Below are 26356 nucleotides of genomic sequence, written 5' to 3' on the forward strand. Positions count from 1 at the left end.
GCCCTTTTGTTTTAATCTTTTTTGTGATTGTATCTTTACATATATGTATAATATTTTTATTTGTATTGCAAGTGAATTTAAGTAGGCAGCAGGAAGTACAATGTTACAAACCTGCATTTAGTAACCTTTTGCAGAAGTTAGTTAAACTGAGCTGAAATACTGTGCATTGGCTAAAGCAATTAAGCAACTGCTTGCTTTTCTTTTAAAGAAGTGACACTTGTTTTTATATTGCCTTGAAAAATACCATAGGCTGCATGAATAGTAATAGAAGTACCTTTACTAATACCTTTATGTATATGCTTTCAATGTATTTTTTTAATTTAATTAATGCTAAATTATATATAATATAAACTAGGGGGGAAATGCAATGGATTGTAATTAAGTAAAACCTCTGTCTGGTTCTTGCACCTCTGTATCAGCTACTTGTAGACCTGGAAAATTCACTTAATCCCCCAGCATCAAACTTATGGTGCAGGGACCCAATGTGATGTGCCTGAAAACGTCTGGGTATAACCCCATGAGTTATTAGCAATGATTATCCAAATAAAGGATAGAATTGTAAAAACAGCTTTAAAAAACAAACTATTTAATTAATTTCTGGTTGCTTGAGTTAGTGACCTTGATGTCCTAGGTAAAAGGTACGATCTGCTACTGGCCTAGAGTAGTAGTAGAGCTTACCTCTTACCAACTGTGCATCTCTCTCACTGCATGTGGATATAAATACACAGTTAGAGATACACAGTTGGTAAGTGGTGGTGGTAGGGTTATAAATATAAAACAACAATGTTGGGGAAACAAAGCACTCATATAACACATAGGTCTCTTATCTTTTACACCTTTGAGCCACATTCAAATGTAGAGAGAGTTGGGGAGCAATAGAAGCTTGAAAAAGATTTCCTGGGAGTGCCAAATACGGGATTCGGTTGGCTATTTAGTAGCCCCTATGTCGACTGCCAGCAAATAGGAAGCAGTGCACATGGTTTTTATGCAACAAAAACTTGCATAAAAAAAAATAAGCACCTGCTTGAGGCCACTGGGAGCAACATCCAAGGGGTTGGAGAGCAACATATTGCCAATGGTTGGAGATCACTGAGTAACACAATAGAAACATGCTCAGTGGTGTAAATACTCAGAATTGTTTAAAAGCTTCAGAAAGGATCTCTCTTGCCTACCAGGCCCTTTATGTTGCCTCCCCACTACCCAGAAGTCACTGGTTCTGCTGTCTCTGCTGTTATGATAGAAAATAAACACCAGCCATGTGGTTTCAGGGCTAGAGCAGTATACTATAGGCTCATCCACCACTTCTTTCTCTGTACTACCATTTAATTTACCCCAATCTGCTTCCCTCTGGCCTTCACATATTTTCAGTTCACTCCCATTTCTTCTCTTTTCTTTCACTACTCCCCCCTTTTTTGAACAAAGGACTTGGTGTAATAGTCATAGACCATAGAGCATGGGCAGGTCCTGTCCAAAAAGCACCTGGAGCATAAAAGCTAAACTACATGAATATATTTATCATTCTACATCGGACGTTCTGAAATTGTTGGGCTGGCTCCTTTGGGTTTTCCCAGGCAGTGTGGATGGCTGGATGGAAATAGCTTAAATGACAAACACCATTCCTTGAACTATAGAAGGGTGACATTTACAAGAATCGTATATCCATCCACACAACTGATATACACACAGGGGCTAGAGCACTGCTGCAACACAGTTTGTGTTTGCAGGGCTGGTCCTATCACATGTGGGGCCCAATTGGGACCATGTTGGCGGGGCCCCTAGACAAAGTGTTGCTGGCTACTGACACACCAAGTATTTAGGAAAATAAGGGCATACAGGCACAAAATAGAAAGGAAAGGGGCAGACAAGGTAACATAATAGGGGCACACAGGGTAAGAGAGAGAGGGAGGAAATAGGAGAGTGGACTGGGCCAATTAGTTTGGGGCTGGGCCGATTCAGCTTGGGAGCAGGCTTGGTTGGATTGGGGGCAGGCAGGGCCTATCAAGGTTGGAGGAAAGCTGGGCCTATGAGAGTTGGGGGCAGGCTAGACCTATGGATTTGGGGATGGGCTGGACTCTCAAAGTTGGGGGCAGGCCAGGCAGCATCATGTGCTGAGGGAAATATTATCTGTGCTGCCCTGTGGTGCGGGGCCCCCCAGAGGTGTGGGGCCCAATTGGGCCCAATTGGTCCAATTGGCCTAAGGCCGGCCCTGTGTGTTTGGCAGTTGCTCAGAATGTCTGCATCTATAGAATAATATAGATTCAGATTTTCCAGCTTGGACCACAACTCATATACGTATGTTTCAATTTGGCTCTGCAACAGTTGATAGAGTAGCCACCTCCAAAACTGTAACATATGTAGAAACAACAACTGGAGAGCCTTTTCAAAATGTTTTGGACCACACGGGTCCACCCGAGGAAGGACCCGTGTGGTCCGAAACATGTAGGGCTTCCATAAAACTACAACCAAGATTTTGAAAAGGCTCTCCAGTTGTTTTTCCTGCCTCTATAGGATATCCTAAAAAAAAATTCTAAAGGCAGAAGCATACCTTTATATATTACACAAATTCAGTGTCGGACTGGCTTAGTTGAGGCCTACTGGAAAACCCTAGAACAGTGATCCCCAACCAGTAGCTCATGAGCAACATGTTGCTCTCCAACCCCTTGGATACTGCTCTCAGGGTCCTCAAAGCAGATGCCTTTTTTTGAATTCCAAGCTTGAAAGCAAGTTTTAATGGCATAAAAACGAAGTAAAATGCCAAGCAGAGCCTCTTGTAGGCTGCCAGTCCACACAGGGGCTAACAAATAGCCAATAATTGCCCTTATTTGGCACTCCAAGTGACTTTTTCATGCTTGTGTTGCTCCCCAACTCTTTTTACATTTGAATGTGGCTCACGGGTCAAAAAGGTTGGGGACCCCTGCCCTAGAAGAAGGCCCTCCTCCCCTTCACCGCTACTGCCGACCAATGAGTTCTGCTGCTGTAAATTGGCCCGTTTTGACATTTGCACAAAACATGTTTAGAGAAGACTTTTAGTAAGTCCAGTAGGAATATACCAGCCATTTAGATGCAAGCCTGTGACTCAGAAGAGGAGTACAAATTCGGGCATCCCAATCAAATTAAAATAATTAACAGAAACTAAAGCAAAATCCATGTTATGTGTGTTCTCTGATTTACTTAAGTAATTATAATTTAAATTCAGTGAATAGTTTAGCGCATGTGGCTTCTAAGAAAATACACACAAATGATGGTTTCATTAAAGAAAGCAAATGTGTGTTCTCTCATCCGTTTGGATTGTAACAATGCCATGTTTCTCATTTGTTCCTCCATCATTAACAGCACGCATTGTGAGGGTGCAGTCCAACAATAAGGCTACAGCTCCTTTATGAATAGATCTTTTTAAAGAAGTAAAATTAACTGCAAGTTGTCCGACCTGCTTGACCAATTCGATTTCTGCCCTTGACTACGACATCCACTCAGGACAGGCTTATAAGTGGAGGCACAATCAGGTTAAATTTAATCACAAAGCCAATTCCTAGAGTTAATCTTAAGGCATATAAAAAATGTAAAACTTATTTGCTTGATTATAACGTGTAAAAGGCTGTCGCTGTCGGCTAGTGCTTCAAGTTAAGGTGCCCAATACACCAGTTGAACTTGAGCACGTGAAACACTTGAAACCCCTTTAAAAAGTTGTCCCTACTTTGTCCATACAAATTCTTGGCCAAAGAGTCTAGTAGAAGCACACTGGTGGAAATATCATGCTATGCAGCCTCTAGATAGCCAGCAATCCCTGGGGAAGCATATATACCTGAATGTCAGCAGGATCAATGGGTTATTATTGCTTGAACTGATGCAAAAAGAATTATGAACATGTAACAAAGAATGCTACTCAATAATGGAAAGCCTAAAACAGAATAACACTGGCAAAAAACATCACTGGTCCTGTTACCCATATCAACCAATCAACCATTAGATTTCAACAATCACCTACGAGTTAGAAAACAAAAGCAAAGATCTAATTGATTATCAGTAACATCACCGGTGATGCTTGTCTCCAATGTTAATAAAAATGCCCCTTAATGCCGAGTGCAATGCCAAAGTCTAGATTTAAGTGAAATTCTGTGGCCTTACATTAAATCGACGCTAAAAAAATTTAATCATTTTGTATGCTATTGTTTTAATAAAATTTTCTGTATCTATTGTCGGAGTATACAGTGTAAGATTTGATATTTAGGCCAAATTAGGGAACCATGCAGTTTATTTTTGTGCTTCTAACCTTTGTGAATTATGTAAGGATTGGAAACATTTCATTGGAAGAAAACCCATTTCTCTATAGTGGGTCATTCAGTGTCAGCGTTCCTTCCCCTTTCATTAGCAAATTGATGTTGCAAGTGTGGTTTTAATCTTTCCTAAAACTCTTGATCTTATCTGCTGCCTCCTTTTTCATTAGTCTCTTCCTCTTCTGGGGTTAAACTTTGCAATTGTTCCGTAACCACCCTTCCAAATGGGCTTGTTTCTCTTCCTGACATCCCTTTTCTCTGCAGTTCGAGCCATGTTATACCTTAGTTTTTAGCAATACTGTGTCTTGTCTTGAGTGCCATTTATTTGCAAGTTAATGAACTGTTGCACAATGACAGCATTTTGCAAACTGTAAAGTGGTTTTCTGTTGCTGAGCTTCCATTCACCTTGTATTAAGTAATCTCTTTCTGGTCTGAATATGCCAATTAATTCCCACAGGAAATTGGGAGGAATGGAGCAAGTCTGTAATTCCATTAAAATGATGAACAGACTGAAACATTTCAAAATAAGACCTAATCCCTATGACCTGTACCAAACCACAACATGATAATGTAATATAATTTTATATAAAGTTAGAACTATTTTTAATTCTAAATTCTAAAGCTTTATTGGCCCACCTGGAACCAACTTTTTTAATTGGACAGTTAAAACAATCACCCCCTCTACACCCCTGGTAGTTACAAGATTCAAACACAAGTTGGATATCTCCTTGGTGTAGTAGTGTCAATTGCTCAATCATACAGTGGTGGGGATTCGCCAGGTCCACATAAACTTCAGGATACAAATAATAATAATTCCACTGGAGAGCTGGTTACAATGCAGTGTTGTGTTTTATTGAAGATGCATAAGCACTACATGTTTCGGACCTCTAGGGTCCTTCCTCTGGTGCAGCTAGAGGTTCGAAACATGTAGTGCTTATGCATCTTCAATAAAACACAACACTGCATTGTAACCAGCTCTCCAGTGGAATTATTATTATTTGTACCCCTGGTAGTTATGCCACTGCACTGTGGTACTGACCCTACAATTCCTTTTTTTATAACAATAATTTTTTATTGACTTTAACATTTTTTTAGTACAATATATAAATCCAGCCTGACCCTTGGATAGTCCTTATTACAAAGTAGTTATTAAAGTTACATGCACATCCAGGCAACACTATTCACATTAGCAGAACCCTGCTCTGACCCTTCAAGATGATAGAGTTTTATCATGATCATTTCCCAATTGACATGGGCCCCATCTGCACAATATCTTCTGCAATATACTGTTATCATTCTATCAGGATGTTATAAAATAGCAAATGGTTCCCTTTTCTTACACCTTCGATTCCACATTCCCATAGCTGAGTCTAGACATCAGTTTTGAGACTAGTACCAGCTTACGACGGTCTTCTGTATGTGCATAAATATTTGATATTGAGGCAAGATTTGCTGCATCTCAAGATGAAACCTCCTTTCTTCCAGAAATACAGAGAGAAGTTGCTTACAACTTCCTCCCCCAATTCCTTAATAGACAAATTTAAAAAGTGAACCAATAGAGAACCCCACTAAGAGCCCTGCACCAAATGGAGAAGGTGCAGAAGTCCTTTTGTTCATCTTGTTGTTTATCTTTGGATGTTTTATTTGTTTTGGGTTTTCTACAATATTATTGCATTTCTTGGTTCAATTGTCATTCTTGGTTTAGGCAACAATCTTTATGCTCTAATTTTGGATCTTTTAGCATTCCAATAAGTTCTGGCATTGGGTTGTCAATGGAAATGAGGCAACAACTGTACATCCTACTTACTATGATTTTCATTTCCTGGGCAAACAACATCAATTTCCCACTGGTCTCTAAAGCTGTTCACTAAGATGCCCTTCTGATAGAATCATTAGTGAGGCGCTAACCCAATCAGTGCTACATGGACTTTGTAAAGAAGTATAGTACACTTGTCCCTCATTGCATACTTTTGATTAGCACCGTACAAGAGCCTTTAGGTCACTTGTTCAGTGACAGCTTTTCTCAGTGACATAACTAGATATTACTCTGCCCTCAAAGTATTGCTATGTTGACTTGTTCTACCGAGATATACAGTGAAACCTCATTTTATATCCCCTGATTGTTGTTTTGTTGTCCCACCTACATATTATGCATAATACATTTCCCTGATTTAAAATTTTCCTGGATTTCACACCATCTTTTTCTGGTCCCCTGAAAAACGTAAAATGGGGGTTCTACTGTATTGAAATTGCTTATTGATTGGAGCCTCACTGGGTCCTCTACACTCACACTCAGAAGTGATCCTAGAGGGGGGCGGGCCCAAGTGCGTGACGCGCAGCCGGGCCCCGCCCCCTCCGTACGGCCGCATTTTTTGTGGCGCACGGACTGCCGGGGGGCCCTGAGGGGGTGTGAGCCCTGGCCCGCTCAAACACCCTGCTCCCCTGGTAGTTCCGCCACTGCTCACACTATAGTCTGCTTCCTCTGTAGCTTTCCTATAGCTTTTCTCCTAACTAGCAGTAGTAGTCACCTGGGGGCAGATTTGCTAGGACGAAGTGACTAACACTGCAAAAATTCACCAGCGTGACGTCATTCACCAGCGTGACGCCGATTTACTAAAGGGCACAGGCGTAACTTTGCTAGCGAAAGAGACAGACGCTAGTGATTATTTGCACTCACAGTTGAATTTTCGCTCTGGCCAATGGACGTAACTGTAAATTCACTAAGATGTGGATTTTACTGAACGTTACCTCTTTCGCCAAACTTGCCTTCGCCAGCTCAGACCAGGCGAAGTGCAATGGAGTGCATAGGACTTCATCAATTTTTAGTGGAAAATTTGTCTAAGTCCCAAAAAACGCTGGCGTCTTTTCCTTTTTTCAGAGTGATAGCCTGCAAAGGTCCGTACATTTTTTTGGGGGTAAACGGGTTCCCCCCTAAATTTTCTAACATATCGAACATGAACTATACAGTGGGCTCATGTGTAGGGCAATATAACAACTCTATTTTATTTATTAAGGTTCCCTGGTCTTGTGTAATGTAATGTATTTGCTGCAACATATACGTCCATCTTTATAAATTCCCGCTGTATGCAAATTAGGCCACGCTAGCACATCTTTGCTTTGATTGCCGAAGAAACGCTAGCGAAAATTGCCAGCGTTTGGCGTCCTGGACGCAACTTCGTATTTTTGTGAATTAGCGTTGTCCTAGCGAATTTACATCTGGCGAAGTGTTGCGATGGCTGTGAAGCCGTCGCTAGCGTATTTTGGCCGGTTAGGGAATTTGCCCCCTGGAGTCTTCTTACTTCATACAATCTTTCTGGCATTCACTTTTCTCTATGGTTCGGGCAACGTATCTTGTCATTAGGACATATAATATCCTGAAGCTGAAATACCAGCAATACCATTATTTTAATCACAGTTTTATTCACAGATGCTGTTTGGCCATCCATGTGTGTAATGTCCAACCAATAGGAGCAAGGTTCCGATCAGACTGTTAATTTGATCCATTTATGCTATCATTTGAGCACAAATGTATAATATTAAGTAGATAAAATTCTTGGAATATATTTATCATGGAACTAATTGTTAGTAAACCCCACTTTAAATTCTATGTTGCTACACACAGAACTTACAAATAAAGTCAGATTTTATGGTAATCTCTGTTGGTGTCCATTCTGTCCACTGGCTCCAATATTTTCTCTATTATCATATCAGCAACCTGCAAAATACCTCATTTCAAAGTCAATTATCTTGGGGTTGTTTAGAAGGAAGTTTCAAATCAAAAATTCACCTTTTAATAGTTTCTGTATTGACAAATACCTTTATTTTTTCCTGCTTTCCATATATTTATTAGTAATAAATACTTGTTAATACAGGGAATAGTGTTAAATAAAGGGATATATTACTTAATACTGTGGCTGGGTGTTTATTAGGCAATACCTCAAAATGATGCAAAAACAAGGTATTTCTTCATTTAGTGCTTTACAAGGAATTCTCAAGAATCACTTGAGAAAAATCTAAATGTATAATTGTATAATACTAACATAGATTTTATTAACTAAACTGCATCTGCAAAGAACCCAATTTTATGCAGGAGGAGGGGGTTGACATTTTTGTTTGGAGAGGCTACAAGTAAAAGGATTTCCAATGGAGACTTTATTATTCTGAAAATATAGCAGCTTCATTATGAATTAATGCAAAGTATAATGCACAATGTTTGTATAAACCCAGAATATCATTGAATGCACGATACAGCTACACTACCGAAACAATTACCAGCATCTTTGATTATTCCATAATAAACAAATTGTCTGAAATGGTCCTAAAAACTTGAATTTTTTTAGAGGTTTTTCAGTTATTGGTATTTTTCAGTGCAACGTTCAGCGCTTTTTTTCGTTTGTAATTTTTATATTCGGATCTTTTAATAAAATCAAAAATCGCCGGCGGGATAACACTCGGAGCGCGTCATTTTCCGAAGTTGCCCGAAGTTTCCTCCAAGTGCCATCCTGCCAGCGATTTCGGCTGTAGCGGCGGGGAGGCAGTTCTGGGAGATTAGTCGCCCGAAGAAGATGCGATTTGTCACCGGGCGACTAAATCTCCTCGAATCTTCTCGTCTGTCTCTCCCCTTTGAGTTTGTGAGTTTAATTATGGTTTCAAAAACCACAAAACCACTAAAATCCAACATAAGCCTCTAAATACATTAAATTAACCCAATCTGATTGTTATGCCTCCAGTAAGGATTTAAGTATATATTTGTTGGGATCAAGTATGTTTCATTAATACAGAGGGAAAAAGAAAATAAGAAAAATTTGAATTATTTGCTTAAAATTGAGTCTATGGGAATCTGTTTTGGATAACCGGTTTCTGAATAATGGATCCCATAGCTATACTATATATGGATCCCATAAAAGTCAGTTTTTCAAAGGAAATCCATAGAAAGAAGCAAATGAATAATATAAATATCCTAGGTCAAGAACATGCACTGGAAATTTTGACCCAAATGTAAAAAAAATATGGATTTTGGAAATGACATCTTAAAAAAAATAGAATCAGTGGGCTTGTTTCATTGGTTCCCTTCATTGAGACAATACAACAATCTTTCTGTTCCCCTAATGCCTGATGTAGGTAGGAGAGAAGTCTCATTGGCTGGTCCCTCCCAGTGGGTGTCTCTATAACCACATCCCTCTTCATGGCTTTCCCATATAAAGTTGCCTTGCACTGAGTCTCTTACAAAGACAAGTGGCAAGGTGAGACATTTTACTCAATATCATTTCACTCATTGCATTGAATACACTTGCTAGTATATCATCTTGCAGCCATGTTGGTATTTTTGGGGCATCTTGTGACTTAGATAATATTATCTCTTGTAGGAACGCCAAAAGGATGGCTTCTGTGTACATCAGTTTTGGGTTGCTACTGATTCTTGGACTGGTGCATGTCAGTTTATCTTCATTCTATGGTAAGTCATTTTCCTTTCTGCAATGTTTCCTTGTCTATATCAGCTCTTTCTAAAGGGGAAGTCTAGAGGTGTTATCTGTACGGTGCCTAGGATTGCACAATAGAAGATAAAATAAACCCAATTCATAGGCAATGCTGCTGTTCCACTTTCCATTCAGTGTTCAGTTTAGAAATGATAAACAGGTATGGGATCCATAATCCAGAAACCAGTTATCCAGAAAGCTCTGAATTATGGAAAGGCTGTCTCCCATAGACTATTATCCAAATAATCCAAATTTTAAAATGATTTCCTTTTTCTCTGTAATGATAAAACAGTACCTTGTACTTGATCCAAATTAAGATATAACTAATCCTTATTGGAAGCAAAACCAGCCTGTTGGTTTTATTTAATGTTTACATGATTTTCTAGTAGACTTTAAGGAGAAACAACCCCTTAATTAAAAAACCCCTACACTCCAACCCTACATAGACCCCCCTTCCCTCCATCCACCACCAGCCTAGCTGCTACCCCTTGCAAATGCCCCTAAGTCTTTACTTACTTACTGTCCAGCGGAGTTCATGGGCGCTATCTTCAGCCGCTTCGGTAATCTTTGGAATGAGACTTTGGCAATCTTCGTGAGTTTCGGCGCATGCACAGTTATTGCAAAACAGAAAATTGCTCCAACTTGCACATGCGCCATTTCGCCGGTCTCATTCCGAAGATTACCGAAGAGAAGAAGATGGCTGCCGTAAACTCCGCTGGACAGAATCTGCACAGAGGGGTAAATAAAGAGTTAGGGGCATTTGCCAGGGGGGGCAGCTAAGCTGGGGGGGAGGGAGGGGGTTCTATGTAGGGTAGGGTTTTTTCATTAAGAGTTTGTTTTTCCTTTAAAGTATAAAGATCCAAATTTCAGAAAGATTTGTTATCTGGAAAACCCCAGGTACCGAGCATTCTGGATAACAGATTCTATACCTGTAATGTAATAAAAGGCAAAAGTCGCCCATTTATAGAAATATTTACCAAACAGTGAGATGTTTGCTTTCAAATAGTAAATGCTAGTTACTGATGGATCACTATGGCTTACTAAACCAGAAGCAAACTTTGCAAATTTGATCGCATTACCCATGACTGGTTTCCAAACCGTGTGGAAGTCCAAGGCAGCAGAATAGGGGGGCTCATTAAAGTGAGATTTGAATTTAAGTTTAAGTGTAATGCCATGAATATCCTTTGACTATTCTACTTATGTTTTCTATGCTTGCTATGGGCAAGAGCAGGTGAAACCAAATATTAAACAGGAAAAGGGGAGGCTTCAACCCAAAAAGACTGAGAGCTCTTTTTCTTCTCTTCATACCGATCTCAACTATTCAGCAATTATCTCTCAGACACAAGAGGGGGGTCGTTTATAAAGTGTGCGCAACGCATATTTATTCGCAAATGGTTGTTTTGCCCAAGCTTTTTTCTGAACGCCAAAATGTTGCACTTCTATACCCGTCTTTCCGTTTTTTTGCGAATTCGCATTGCGACTAAATTTTCGCAAATGAGACGGGTCTGTGCGTGAGTACATGCACTTTGCGAGGTTGTTGTGCGCGAAAATATCATTGACATTAACTTAAATTTGCAATTTGCAAAACAGTTTTGCAAATATTTTTTTTTCCTGAGAAGAATGCTAATAATTAGATAGATGAATAGATGCATTTACAACATGTTCAAAGTTTATTCAAAGGCAAGCTTTTCTAAGGGTAATGGCACCTTAGTTATTTTGTCATTTTTTAGGTGGTGTAAATTGCCCTTCCATTTGTTTGAATTGGAATCACTGCTTTGCCAGGTGCACTTTCATTTATTGCTTGAAAAAGTCTGTACTAAGTAAAGGTCTGCTTTAGATTATACAGTTAATTTCAAGTATAAAATGCTATTTCTCTTTCTTTACCGAAATGAGCGATTGAACCTTCACTGGCCTGTATGTTTTCAAACACAGCTTTAGGCTTGTTATTGTGTTCTACACTGATGCCTGTATTTGTGCTGTTGATTTTACTTTATTAAAGACAGCACATCACCAGTGGAGTAAATAGATGTTACTGGGACCCACAGCAAATTAATTTTCAGGCCACCAAAATGTCTAGAGATTCACCTGTTTTACCAATAAATTTGGATATTGCTCATTATTTGGGCATTATGGGGTCCCCTATACCTCCTAGGCCAGCCTGCAGCCTCAGGGTCTGCTTTCTCTGTAGTTACGCCCCTGCACACCACTACCAATAAAGGTTCATCTTAGATTAATCCAAGGGCCTCTGGAGCATTCTTAACCATCATTAAGGCCTGGCAAATTGGGAACTACAGGGGTTGCAGTCCCATTTACCGTCCTAGAGCATCATGCTATGATAATGTATCCGTTCACTTAAACAAGGAAACTGAGGAATAGAATATGGGGTTGTCTTTCTATTGATGCCTTTTCTTGTGTGTTTTTAGAAGATGTCCTTCAAGAAGAGAGATATTTGTAATTCAAAAGTTCTACATTTATTAAAATGGAAAATGCTTGATGTTGAATTGCATTTTTTGACATTTTAGATGGGGTTGAAGAGCTGGACAATGAAATCATTCTCAATTCGGTTCAGGAGGCAAAAAAGCTGGTGGATACTGCGTATAAACACACCCGGGATGTGTAAGTCCATTTCCAGTGATTTTAAAAAAAGAGAGGAAAAGTGTTTCATTATGGGGATAATTATTTTATTTTATTTGTTTGGCAATGTACTATGGGATACCATGATTCATGGTTTAAAAAAATGCTTATCTCTGGTAAGTAAACCAAGTCATAAGAATGTGTCAGCAGTCACTTTGTGGCCCCAACTTCTCTTCTACCTCCAGTCTGCTCAGAGTACACTATTGCTCCACTGTAATGACATTTCTCAGGAGGACACAAGGTGCAAGGGAATGTTCTGCCAACCAAGCATGGCAATGTTTATGATCTTATCTGCATTTAGCTTCACAGATATGTATACATTGATAGCATGCAGTAAACAGGCATCATCCAATCCATAGCAAAGTAAATAGAGATTAGAACTACAGTACATTATTCAAAAAAAATCCCAAAATATATAGGAAATATCCTCTAGGTCCATGATCCCCAACCAGTGGCTCATAAGTAACATGTTGCTCACCAACCCCTTGGATGTTGCTCCAGTGGCCTCAAAGCAAGTGTTTATTTTTAAGACCAGGCTTAAAGGTAAGTTGTACTGTTCAACAGAGCCTCCTGTGGGCTACCAGTCCACATAGGGGCTACCAATAGTCAATCACAGCCTTATTTGGCAACCGCAGAAACGTTATTCACCCTTATGTTGCTCCTCCACCTTTTTTACATTTGCATGTGGCTCATATAAAAAGTTGGAAAGCCCTGATTAAGTGCTTTTACCTCTATGACCTATGCTTAGCCATACTAGTATATATTTCCATAGCTTGCTTTATGGGGTACCCAGATGCTGATGCAAGGATTTGAGATATTGAGCTAACTCAATCAGCCAGTAACTAATGGGTTTCTATCATCTATGTTTTTAATAAATGATAGAAGCCTGAGGGCTGCCGCTTGGGTACAATAGATATTTTTATTAGCTTGCCGATAATGTTGAGTTAAAATCAGTAAACATATTTTTAGATACCACAATATCTATCTTGTGTATATTTTCAGCCTCAAGGCACGACTAAAACAAAAAAACGTGCGCGCCTCTGATGTCATGGCGTTCTTCAAGCAACCAGTAGCCTCCAGCAGAACCCACATCCGAGCTGCTGACTATATGGGCACCACACTTGAACTGCTTTCAGAGAAGGTGCAGAGTGTTTACAGTAGATCATTCAACATAACAGGTAAAAGTGAAAAAAAAAATATATATATATATATATATACAGTAGAAATGGCATCACATAAACATAAGGGCATGGTTTATGGACAAACTTAGATATGTGTTGGTTCCCATTAAGTACTGAAAACATGTATCCTAGCTACTAGCTATTATAGATGATCTTCTGCTGGAAAACCACATGCAAATCCAAAATAATTGGCACAAACTTTCTATGGCATCCTTGTGGGACACTTCCTGGCCCTGCTATGTATAGGTCACTTCACCTTCAAATTGTCATTTAGCCAGAGAGACAATGGTTGCACCATGTTTGGGCCTTTCACCATGTATTTGTAGGTATAGCAATTATTCTGCGAGTAGATTAAATATATTTATAATACACAAAAGCCATGAATATCTTGTGAATTATATCCTTATAAATGGTGACTATTGATGTCATCAGTTATAAACAGTGAGTAGTGATGTCATTTGTAGTCACATGACTCACTAAAACTTGTGTATTATAATAAATATAATAAATAAAGTACCCCCTTGTTGGAAAATATGAGGATATTAGAAGTAACCTCGGAGTTCCATGACCTGTATAAAAGCACTCAGCCTTTTATATGGTCATGGAACTCCTCTGTGACTTATATGTATAGTTTACAATAGGGGGTACTTTATTTCCTAAATATTTCATACTCTTGTATTGCATCACACGTTTCCATGAAAAAGGGAAACATTCACAAGCCAAGATATTGGGTGTTCATGTTAGCTGAACTGAACAAACAAAATCGAATAAATAACTTTTTATTAGCAATTGCTGTGATAGTCGTTTACCAATGATGGCACTTGGCCCTGTAGAAAGGTATTAACTATTTAAGTTGATTGTACATCTATGGAGTGAAGAGATGGTTGTTCCCAAATGCCTTGGAAAATATTCCCGCATCCATTTCACTTGTAATTTAAAGCATATTTCCAGAACAATTTCTAAAGAAATATATTTTTGCCAGTTGCAGCCTCCGTTAAAAAAACATTTTCTGCCATATCTGCCATTTTTATGTGCTGGCATTGCTTGGTGGAAAGTCAATGGCAATTGCTCTGCAGAATATCATGGTCCCAAACTGTTTTATTTTTGAAGAAATAGGCACATTTCCTTTTTTTGTTAAAATATAATGCATAATGATGTATGATATGATGTATATCTTGTAATTGCATGAATGAAGCATGAGCAGTTGGTTGTCATTGGGTTGTGGCACACTGAATAGTAATTGATCTGTTTTCCACAGATATACTGACTGCCAACCAACTAGACACAATATATAAGGTTTCTGGGTGTGCATTCTTACATTTGCCAAAGCCTTGTCCCAGCAGCCCATATCGCACTTTCACAGGGGAGTGTAACAACAGGTATGTAGTGGCTCTGTTTAATCCAAGCGCTGTTATGTCATGTTAATCTGCACTCTAGTGTGTTGCCAACACTGGTGACCAGTGTCATATTGGGGTATGGGGCCCACCAGAAATTCTGACCTCAACACACCCCAGTTGCCACCACTCTCCATCATATACCCCTAGATGATGAGCACAGATGTATGAAATGGGGGTGTTGAGATGGGAATGCCTATGGGATGAATTTGAACACCTGAGCCAGGTCTAATTGTCCAACATGGAAAGTCTTTCCAAGTAGAGGGTAACAGCTGTTTTAGCAGCTAAGGGATCCAACTTCACATTAATTGCTTTGGTTTTAGATGTTGAAGAAGCAGTTGTCTGGATTCTTTGGGTTATGTAATGCAGTTTTATGAATTGATACATTTATTCATTAATAAAGAAGTGTTCTCTCACCTCTACTGCCACTGGCCATAGTATAATAGGTAATATGTATTATTAGATCAGATTATTAGTGTCATTGCAATTTGCAAAAATGCTACAAATAGATAATATCAGATAAGTTTGTCACAGAGAAGACACTTTGAAGCTGATTTGAGAATGTAGCAAATTTTCAGAGACTAATCGCCATGTTTTTCCCAGAAGGCAGTGTTTCCCCAGAATTCCAGCATCAGTGAAGCCAAGTCCCAATCCAGTTGTGTGAAATACAATACATGCTAATTAATGTACACTTTTTAGTGAATTGAGCTCAAGTTTGCAGCAAGTGGGAAAGGTGTCACTTTCTATGCACATAGTTAATAACAGCATTAATATGAGCCAGTCTGACTGTCACTCCCTGCAAGTACTTACTTATATGGGCACAAGAACCTTTAATGAATGGAATCAATACATGCTCAGTTTTGCATTCTTTTTTTTTCTGTCTTTTGGTAAGTAGAAAATAGCTGAGTCATTGGATTGATACTTTATTGAAACTTTATTGTATTTGCAGGAGGTTTCCCAACTTCGGAGTCTCCAACAGGCCCTACACACGCCTGCTTCCAGCCCAATATGAGGACAGCAGATCCCTTCCCCGAGGATGGACAGAGAATCGAAGAATCAATGGATTTATGTTGCCTCTAGTAATTTAATGCAATTTTTTTTCTAATATATTCTTTATTTTTTTGACAAACACAAAAATGTAATCAGTTCTTAAACAGACAGTAACAAAATGTCGTGGACAGAATCACAGACTATGATTTTGCTACAAAACACCACCATGCTACAAACATTTGGGGAGTGCAGGGAAGAGAAAGAGATAACGAGAAGGGACAGAAATATGCAAAGAAAATAGAATAAATACAAGAAAAAGAAGGGAAAGATAGAGAATGTGATTTATATAGTTGGGACGTTTGCTACAGGTCTAGTAATCCAGAGCAACAAATCAACAGGTAACATTTACAGGAGATAATTGAAAGCAGGCATATTATGGGTTGCTGTGGGTCACTATCCCTGAGCAAAACTTTGAAAACAGAATATAAAGGAAGAGACCAAGAGAAGGAGAAAGGCCCCAAAACTTAAACTCCCTGTATTTCCCCCAAAAGTTAAAGCACAATTGTTACTTCTAAATGTAAGTGCTTAAAATATACAACAGCAACAGTAGAAGAGTTGAGTTTCAATACAAATCTTAATGTGACTTTAATGCGACTGTGCTGTGTTTGATTCAGGCTCGGGCTGTATCCAATGAGATTTTGCGATTTCCTGAAAGCAAACAGACTCTGGACAACCAACGATCCCTCATGTTTATGCAGTGGGGTCAGTGGATTGATCACGATCTTGACTTGGCCCCGGAGACACCTGCAAGGACAAGCTTCTTGAAGGGAATAGATTGTGACCACAGTTGTGCCCGGGAGCTGCCCTGCTTTCCTTTACGGGTAAATGTCTTTCATTTTAACATTTTCCTCTCACAATAGGAACCTACGACCTGGGTGTCCTGGTCAGCGCTGATTGTCAGTTTAACCCACACCATGCTATACGTTTCCTACTGTATTATGACAGAATAAGAGGGGGTCATTTTTATAGCCATGCCTGCTGCTTTATCTGACCCCTGCAGCACAGGGATCCAGACTGTTCATCATTAAAGGGATGACTGAGACTCTTTATGACACACAAGTCATTTTTATATAACCTTGTTCTGCAGTGAGCAATAATTCCATTGTACGCTTGCTACCTGTGTTTTATGTTCCAGTCCAGACAGGTGAACAGAAGCACAATGGAAATCTAAATGGTCTGCAGATTATGGGTTGGCGGTTCCCAAAGTAGAGAGATATGGAACAAAAAATAATATAAACCCTGATTCCCAGTATATAGGCAAGGTTTGAACTAAAAAACTGGCATGTGGAAGCATCACAACTAGCATATTTGTGCAGCCATAGATAACTATCAAACAATATGTGGAGCAAGTAGGGTTATCATCTTTTCTTCCCATTTCTTCCCATTTATTGACACCTAGGGCTGTATTTACATAGCAGGTGCCCCTAGGCCCTTTGTCGTTCCCCTCCCTTTTATTCACTCAAATTTTCATCAGTGGGACCGGAGCAATGGGGGTTGGCATACAGGAAAATTAAAAAAACTATTGTATCTCATGCACATTCACAGTGTTTCTGAATCAATGTGTGGTTGGGCAGCATGCCATCCCCTAAAATCCTGCCTCCCTAGGCCCAGGCCTTGGTGGCCTCTCCACAAATCCGAGCCTGTTGACACCAAGCATCAATATTACCAGCCAAGGTAGTAAAATACTGGTCAGATGACAACCCTAGGAGCAGTTAACATGTACTTACAGTATCATAATCCATTGCGCAAGGGTAATAACACTGTGATGATCCACTCTGTGTACAGACATCGTTTTTAAGGCAAATAAAGCTCTTACATGCAGGTGTGTTTTCTCATTTTAAAGGAACAGTTCAGTGTAAAAATAAAACTGGTTAAATAAAAATGCTTTCAATATAGTGAATTAGCCAAAAATGTATAAAGGCTGGAGTGACTGGATGTCTAACATAATAGCCAGAACACTATTGCTTTTCAGCTCTCTTGCAACTGTGTAGCCATGGAGGCAGCCATTCAAAGCTGAAAAAGGAGAAAATGCACAGGAGATAACAGATACGCTCTTTAGTTTAGCAGAACTTATCCCTTACTTCTGTGTATCCTGTGCTTGAATGGCTGCCCCCATGGCTACACAGCAGTTTGTTTATTTAAAGTATTGTTGTGTTTCTGAAGCAAACACACCAGTTTTACCAGTGGAGGGCAACAGTATATTATATTTTCATTACTTTAAGACACTTTCATTTTTTGGTGTTACTGTTCCTTTAATAATCAAGCAACAGTTCTGCAGCATTCTGCTTTGTACTAGTGTGTTTTAATGATTATTGTTTCACAGATTCCCCCAAATGATCCAAGGATCCAGAATCGAAGTGACTGTATTCCACTCTTCCGCTCATCTCCAGCTTGTACGCCAGGGCCTGTGCTTGAACAAATCAACGTTCTCACCTCTTACGTTGATGCCAGCCAGGTGTATGGAAGCACCAATGACTTGGCCAGGATGCTCCGTAACAACACTGCCAGGCAGCTGGGCCTAATGGCTGTTAACACCAGGTTTACTGATGGTGGCCTTCCCTACCTGCCCTTTAGTACAATGAAAGAAGACTTCTGTCTCTTGACTAATGAGTCGTCAGGGTTACCCTGCTTTTTGGCTGGTGAGTGCACAATGAATTACGTTGGTATTCTCAGTTGTTTACATGTTTCTATTGGAGAGCAAGTGATGCACATGTTTCTTATGAACTACCAGTATCCCAGATTTTCTTACTTGTATTAAGTTACTCCATCCTGAAAATGCTAGCTAGAAAGCCGAGGACTGAACTTAGGTACCTACTGATCAGTAACTTCAATTATTATTTTTATTTGTTATGGAATAAGAGTATGTTTGCTTTGCCTCCCTTTTGCAGGGGACAGCCGTGTCAGTGAGCAGCCTGGCCTGACTGCATTCCACACCATTTTTGTGAGAGAACACAATCGCATAGCCAACAACTTACGCAGGATGAACCCCAACTGGACAGGGGAAGTCTTATTCCAGGAAACACGGAAGATTATTGGAGCAATAGAGCAGGTAAGACATTTCCTATTAAGGGTAAAGACACACAGAGCTACTTGTAGCAGCTACTTATCATGACTACAAAAATAGATAATACTGATCATTTACTGACTGTTAACACTATCGGAGTTTAATACATCTCGAAAAAATTCTAACTTTTTTTTTTCTACAAAAATATTGTGTTTTTCACCTTTAAAAGTCAGACCAGAAAATAATCTTCCATTTGTATATGATAATCTGATGGTTATTTATTACAGTCTTAGCAGGGGAAATGAAGTAAATATACACCACCAATCACACCAAACAGAATAACCCATGTCGTTGTTTTACTGAACATTTCTGAAGTGAATGCAATTTCTTCTTATTGGTGGTATATTTTCCTTTTCATGCTAATTTTCAATAAACCCCATGTTTTGCTTTGATAGAAAATAAATTACAAGGATTATCTGCCTCTGCTACTTGGTTCTACAATGCCTCGAGTGCTTCCACGCTACACTTCATACAGTGACTCAGTGAACCCAGGCGCTTCCAATGTTTTTAGCCTGATCTTTCGCATGGGCCACACAATGATCCAGCCCTTTATCTACAGGCTGGTAGATGGTTACAGGACCTCAGCATCGCTGCCCCCGGTCCCTCTGCACCGCACTTTCTTCAATACATGGCGAGTCGTTCGTGAAGGTAATGACTCCTGAGCAGGATCCTTTAACATCTATATCTTAATAGGGATCTTTGGGAGATTCCACTTTTCATTGGTTTTTTTGAGATTAAAATTCTTTTTCAGTAGCGATCCTAGAGGGGGACGCCCTGGTGCGTGACGCGCAGCCAGGCCCCGCCTCCCTCCGTACGCATTTGGCAGTGGCGCGCGGACTGCTGGGGGGCCCTGAGGGGGTGCGGGCCCTGGCCCGCTCGCACCCCCTGCTCCCCCGGTAGTTTCGCCACTGTTCTTTTTATTCCAGTACTTCAAATAATAATGTTGCATCCAGTGGTGTAACTGGAGTGCGCTGGGCCCCCCTGCAACAAAATCTTCAGAGGGGCCTGGGGTACTCCGATCCCCATCCTTCCATCCACTTCCTGTCCCGCCTCCACCCTACCCACATCCTGCCTATGTCCTCCCCACTCCCCACCTCAACTCCGCCCACTCCCACCTACTTCCGCATTCCTTGTCACAGGTAAGAGAGAGGCTGGAAGCAGATCCCACAGTCCAGGCCCACCTGTTCCCCCGGACCCCACTGCGACTGCGGGGTCTGCTTTATCTATAGTTACACCACTGGTTGCATCCAATAACACGTATAAATGCAAATAGATCAAATATAATGTTCTGATAATGTTCTATGTACGCAGTTAGTTGTATAATCATGTGTTGCTTTGTCGTGTATGATATATATATTGTTGGACACTCTTTTGTACAAATCACAAGTACCAAGTCATTGTGTTATAATTGATAATATTACATACATTAAAGGTTTCACAGGGTGAATTTTAGCTTAGAACCTCTTTCCCCTATAAATAACTTCATTGTTATGGGGATGTATCAGCTGTGTAAGTTTCCCAACCACTTTCAGCAGTTTCAGCAGTGAGCCTATAGCCATAGCATTGGGGAACCACAGAGTTAACACACTGAAATGGAAAAGCCATTGTTCCCCAGCTCTCTGCTTTGCTGCACTGCAGGAAAATGCATCTCTCATAGCTGTGCCCCCACCCTTTGCTTGTGACACTTAACTGACAAGCTATGACATAGGATATATGGCAGCAGGGTGGGTATACATGAATATTTGTACCCAAAGAATTATGCCCAGGACCATTGGGGAAGGAATATAATGTGGCACACAAATTAAATAGAGGTATGGGATCTATTATCCAGAATGTTTGGGACCTTGGGTTCTCCAGATAAGGGACTTTTCCAAGCCTGCATGATTTTTAGAAAACATAAAGAAACAAAAAACTGTACAGAACTATTTATATATGTATATTAACCAAATCATAGGACCTTTAAAACAGTAGAGAAAAAACATTTATAATAATGATAATATCAAGCATCTATGGCAGGAGGGCCCATACTTTACTAATGCGATGCTTACTTTAAGTGATATTGTCCCATTATGATCTACATCCATAAAAGCATGGTTATCATTCTGTTTCATGGAAAATATTAAATTGTGATTTATTAACAACTATTTATGTAACCTGAACATAATAAATATCAGAATCAAAAGCATGAAATAGGACAGTGGGGGTCATTTATAAACAGTGGGCAAATTTGCACCTGGGCAATAACCCATGACAACCAATCAGACAATTGCTTTTAGTGCCCAACTTGCAGTATCTAACTACTGATTGGTTGCTATGGGTTACTGCCCAGGTGCAAATTTGCCCACTGTTTATAAATGAGCCCCAGTGTCTTGAGAGCTACTGATCACCAGCTTAAGGTCTACTGGTAGATCCCAATCTACCTTTTGGCTACCCCTGATCTATGGGAACACATTTGGATATCATTTTGATGTTTTTATCCCACGTACTTTGATGTAGGTGGTGTTGACCCTCTACTTCGTGGGCTTATCGCCAATCAAGCCAAGCTGAACAGGCAAGACCAGATTTTGGTGGATGAGTTGAGGGAACATCTTTTCGAGCTGTTCAAGCGCCTCGGTCTCGATCTCGGCGCAATCAACATGCAGCGCGGCCGTGATCATGGACTGCCAGGTAAAGAGAGGGACACACCTATTACACTAGTATTAGCGAAATATAAGCAGATCTTTTTTAAACCCATACTGTCCACCCTCCCTGCTTTGTGATTATTAACTGTACCTCAAACTACATTCTAAAGCTGCCCATACACTTATTACTAAAATTATTTTGTACAATTTTTGGTACATGTATGGCGACCAATATCTATGGTCTATGGAAAGGCAATGTAGCCATTGCTATATATTACCCTATAGGCTGATCAGTAGGTTATTGTACCTAGTTGGTCAGTGTATGGCCACTTTCCCTTCCAAAACTAGTTTATTTCCAGCTACCAGTGGAGGAAAGGGACCTGTGGCATAGGAGGGAAAGGATTGTAGAGAGAAGAGCAATTATCTCTGTGTTCCCATTGTGATTGCAACTTTTTCTGATCTACCTTAGGATACAATGCCTATAGAAGACTTTGTGGCCTTTCTCAGCCACGCAACGAGTCTGACCTAGCCACCGTGCTGAGAAACAAACAACTGGCCCAGAAACTGATATCGCTTTATGGGACCCCCGAAAATATTGACATCTGGTTGGGGGCTGTTGCTGAGCCACTGATCACCAATGGCAGAGTGGGGGAACTGCTGGCTTGTTTGATTGGGAACCAGTTCCGTAGGACCCGTGATGGAGATCGGTAATGTTTTTATATGTTATTAATGAAGTGCTTCTAAACGTGGACAGTAATGTGTATTGTGTCCTTATTATAATTATGATTTATTATCATTCATAGAAATTAGTCCCCGCCCCAATGAAGCTTACAATCTATTGAGATAGTGGCATAGGATTCTTCAGCAGTGCTAAATACTCCTCCATTGTGCAAGGCACTTGACATCATCTTGACATCCATTAGCGTTAAAAGGTTAAAAGGTCCTTCCAATGCAATACTGTTCCACCCAAAGAGTTCTGGATTATGGCTCTAGGCATTCTTTAGTATATTATCAAGAGTTAAAGCATCATGGAAGCGGGAGTCCAGATGAAATCTTAAAGAAACAATTCACAGTTTACCTGCTCATGTCCAGGAGGCCATGTTATACGAGAGGATCCTCCAGTGAGAATCCTGCTTGTAGGTTGTACCCTTGGTCTCATATAAGGCATTAGGGTAAATTCTGAATATGGATTTAGTGCATGTCCCTGCTTCTGTTATTAATTTGCTCCTACTGAATCTACAGTACATAGGACTATAACATTTCACTGATTAATGCACATATAGGTGCATATACTGTATATATTGTCATGTGCAAAGCCTTATATTAATTTAATTTATGATTTCTCCATATAGATTCTATTATGAAAGGCCCGGTGTATTCACACCAGCTCAGCTGAGATCAATAGAAAAGGCCACCCTTGCACGAATTGTCTGTGACAACACAAGGATCACGGAGGTCCCCCGAGATGTATTTAAGGCTAACGGGTATCCAGACAATTTCGTGCGCTGCTCATCGATCCCAGCTCTGGACTTGAGCCCATGGAGGAGAAGGAAGAGCGGAGCAGGTAGTGTGGAATTGAACATAGTAAATGTAGTAGCTGCTCTCAGTGGTGGAACTACCACTTTTACTTTGGGAATGACATGCTGAAATATTAGTTCTAATAACTCACACATCCCCTATAATTTCCACTTGCAAGAGGAGAGAGCTATTCCACCAGAATTTTTTACCAGTCGCGGTGAAGAACATTTAAAGTGTCTAAAATATTGGATGCCCCTCCTCCCTCACGATTGTGTGTGCAAATTTGCTGGCTTAAATTGGCTATAGAGGAACGAGATCCCGCAGTCCCAGAAAGTGCCTGGTGTCCGGACCATGGAGTCAGATTCCTCTATAGTCAAAGATTTTCCAGGTGTAGAGTGGTTATAGTGGAAGCTGATCCGCACCTTCTGTACCCCCTGTCCCCCAGGCTCATCAGCCTATGAGTAAGTGCCCCAATAGGCACAAAACGCATTAGGCCTTCACCTGTATTGTCCTAATAAATGTATTTAAATTTTTAACCACTTTTTGGTTATTTTTGAAAAAACTCACAACCTTGTATTGTATCTGTATATAATACACAAAAGCCATGAATATCTTGTAAATGATATCCTTATAAACGGTGAGTTCTGATGTCATCAGTTATAAACGGTGAGTTCTGATGTCATTTCTGTCACATGACTCCCTAAAACTTGTGTATTATAATAAATAAAGTACCCCCAGTTGCAAAATATGAGGATATTAGAAGTTACCTCGGAGTTCCATGACCTGTATAAAAGCACTCGGCCTCGTGCTTTTATAGTGTCATGAAACTCCTCGGTAACTTATAATATCCTTATATTTTACAAGAGGGGGTACTTTATTCACTATATATGCAACCATGGACTGGGGTGAACTGTGAGTATTTTTCTTTATTAGATTCTTTTTGTTTATTACCACTTTTGTTAGCCGGTAGGGACAAAAAAATGGCTTCCAGCACCTTTTTCTTTAATTGACATAATCCCATAAGTGACCCCTAATATGTTTTAAGAGAAAGTTCCCAGAGTTTGCCTCAACTTATCAAGGGTAGTGCCTGGGATTTCAGTAAAATTTCTCACCTCAATGATACGGAGCAGGAGACAACATATTATTTATCTGTACAGAACTTCTTTCTAATGACAGAACCTTTTTCTATTGACAGAATTGGAAGACCCACCCGTCTAAGCAGCAAGAGACCTTTTTCGGCTGGGAGTCATTCTCATTATTATGCCCTCCTCTGTGAATTTTCTGTATATCTATATGTTTGCGATAAATACCAAAGTATGCAAGAATAGTTGTGCAATAGTAATATCAAACTATACCATGGTTGTTATTCCAGATTATAATCTTTGTGTTTGCAATTATTAAATTTCCCCAATTGTAAAATCGTTCCTTCTATGCAGAGATCTGTGTGTGTGTCTTAGCTACACTATATGCACTATCCCTACTATACCTGCTATCCCACAGTCACACTCCCTTCCCAGAGACTATTATCCACTGTTACTATAGACACCATCTCTCCCTACTATACCTGCTATCCCACAGTCACACTCCCTTCCCAGAGACTATTATCCCACTGTTACTATAGGCACCATCTCTCCCTACTATACCTGCTATCCCACAGCCACACTCCCTTCCCAGAGACTATTATCCACTGTTACTATAGACACCATCTCTCCCTACTATACCTGCTATCCCACAGTCACACTCCCTTCCCAGAGACTATTATCCCACTGTTACTATAGACACCATCTCTCCCTACTATACCTGCTATCCCACAGTCACACTCCCTTCCCAGAGACTATTATCCACTGTTACTATAGGCACCATCTCTCCTTACTATACCTGCTATCCCACAGTCACACTCCCTTCCCAGAGACTAATATCCCACTGTTACTATAGGCACCATTTCTCCCTACTATACCTGCTATCCCACAGTCACACTCCCTTCCCAGAGACTATTATCCCACTGTTACTATAGGCACCATCTCTCCCTACTATACCTGCTATCCCACAGTCACACTCCCTTCCCAGAGACTATTATCCCACTGCTACTATAGGCACCATCTCTCCCTACTATACCTGCTATCCCACAGTCACAGTCCCTTCCCAGAGACTATTATCCCACTGTTACTATAGGCACCATCTCTCCCTACTATACCCGCTATCCCACAGTCACAGTCTCTTCCCAGAGACTATTATCCCACTGTTACTATAGGCACCATCTCTCCCTACTATACCCGCTATCCCACAGTCACAGTCTCTTCCCAGAGACTATTATCCCACTGTTACTATAGGCACCATCTCTCCCTACTATACCTGCTATCCCACAGTCACAGTCCCTTCCCAGAGACTATTATCCCACTGTTACTATAGGCACCATCTCTCCCTACTATACCCGCTATCCCACAGTCACAGTCTCTTCCCAGAGACTATTATCCCACTGTTACTATAGGCACCATCTCTCCCTACTATACCTGCTATCCCACAGTCACAGTCCCTTCCCAGAGACTATTATCCCACTGTTACTATAGGCACCATCTCTCCCTACTATACCCGCTATCCCACAGTCACAGTCTCTTCCCAGAGACTATTATCCCACTGTTACTATAGGCACCATCTCTCCCTACTATACCTGCTATCCCACAGTCACAGTCTCTTCCCAGAGACTATTATCCCACTGTTACTATATGCACCATCTCTCCCTATTATACCTGCTATCCGACAGCCACAGTCCCTTCCCCAGAGACTATTATCCCACTGTTACTATATGCACCATCTCTCCCTATTATACCTGCTATCCGACAGCCACAGTCCCTTCCCCAGAGACTATTATCCCACTCAGGGCCGGTCTTACCAACTGCGGGGCCCAATTGGAACCATTTTGGCAGGCCCCTTTGATTGAATTCTGCTGACCGCCATAGGGTTCCAGGGTGGGTGGCAAATAGTGTCTGCTTTTCGCTGACTACAGCCAGTTGGGGCAGGCTGGGCAGCTGAGAGACAATGCCCCCCTTATTTTTTAGGCTAAAAATAATTCTTGCAAATTTTGGTTACTAGTGTAAAATGTGCGTAGAGCACCATGGATTACCATGAAGCTATGCATTTTCATA

The 26356-nt window shown here is 40.4% G+C and overlaps 1 protein-coding gene across 2 annotated transcripts in view; it reads left to right on the forward strand.

Annotated features, from left to right (window-relative positions):
- The window catches only part of mpo.S (myeloperoxidase S homeolog), a 65595-nt gene extending 40961 nt beyond the window's left edge, over positions 1 to 24634 (forward strand). The window contains exons 1-14 of one of the 2 annotated variants that reach the window (XM_018249065.2): positions 9438 to 9517; positions 9641 to 9729; positions 12274 to 12367; positions 13388 to 13563; positions 14825 to 14945; positions 15910 to 16039; positions 16625 to 16831; positions 18334 to 18649; positions 18899 to 19059; positions 19470 to 19722; positions 21571 to 21741; positions 22165 to 22402; positions 23048 to 23259; positions 24409 to 24634. In XM_018249065.2, the coding sequence (XP_018104554.1) occupies positions 9654 to 9729; positions 12274 to 12367; positions 13388 to 13563; positions 14825 to 14945; positions 15910 to 16039; positions 16625 to 16831; positions 18334 to 18649; positions 18899 to 19059; positions 19470 to 19722; positions 21571 to 21741; positions 22165 to 22402; positions 23048 to 23259; positions 24409 to 24431 (2178 nt within the window). In that variant the 5' untranslated portion in view covers positions 9438 to 9517; positions 9641 to 9653 and the 3' untranslated portion in view covers positions 24432 to 24634. Of the gene's footprint in view, positions 1 to 9437; positions 9518 to 9640; positions 9730 to 12273; positions 12368 to 13387; positions 13564 to 14824; positions 14946 to 15909; positions 16040 to 16624; positions 16832 to 18333; positions 18650 to 18898; positions 19060 to 19469; positions 19723 to 21570; positions 21742 to 22164; positions 22403 to 23047; positions 23260 to 24408 lie in introns of those variants that run through there. The other variant, XM_041583574.1, reaches the window with a different exon arrangement.
- Positions 24635 to 26356: the final 1722 nt, after the last annotated feature.

The sequence above is a fragment of the Xenopus laevis genome, chromosome 2S, assembly GCF_017654675.1.
Source record: "Xenopus laevis strain J_2021 chromosome 2S, Xenopus_laevis_v10.1, whole genome shotgun sequence".
Classification (NCBI taxonomy): Eukaryota; Metazoa; Chordata; class Amphibia; order Anura; family Pipidae; genus Xenopus; species Xenopus laevis.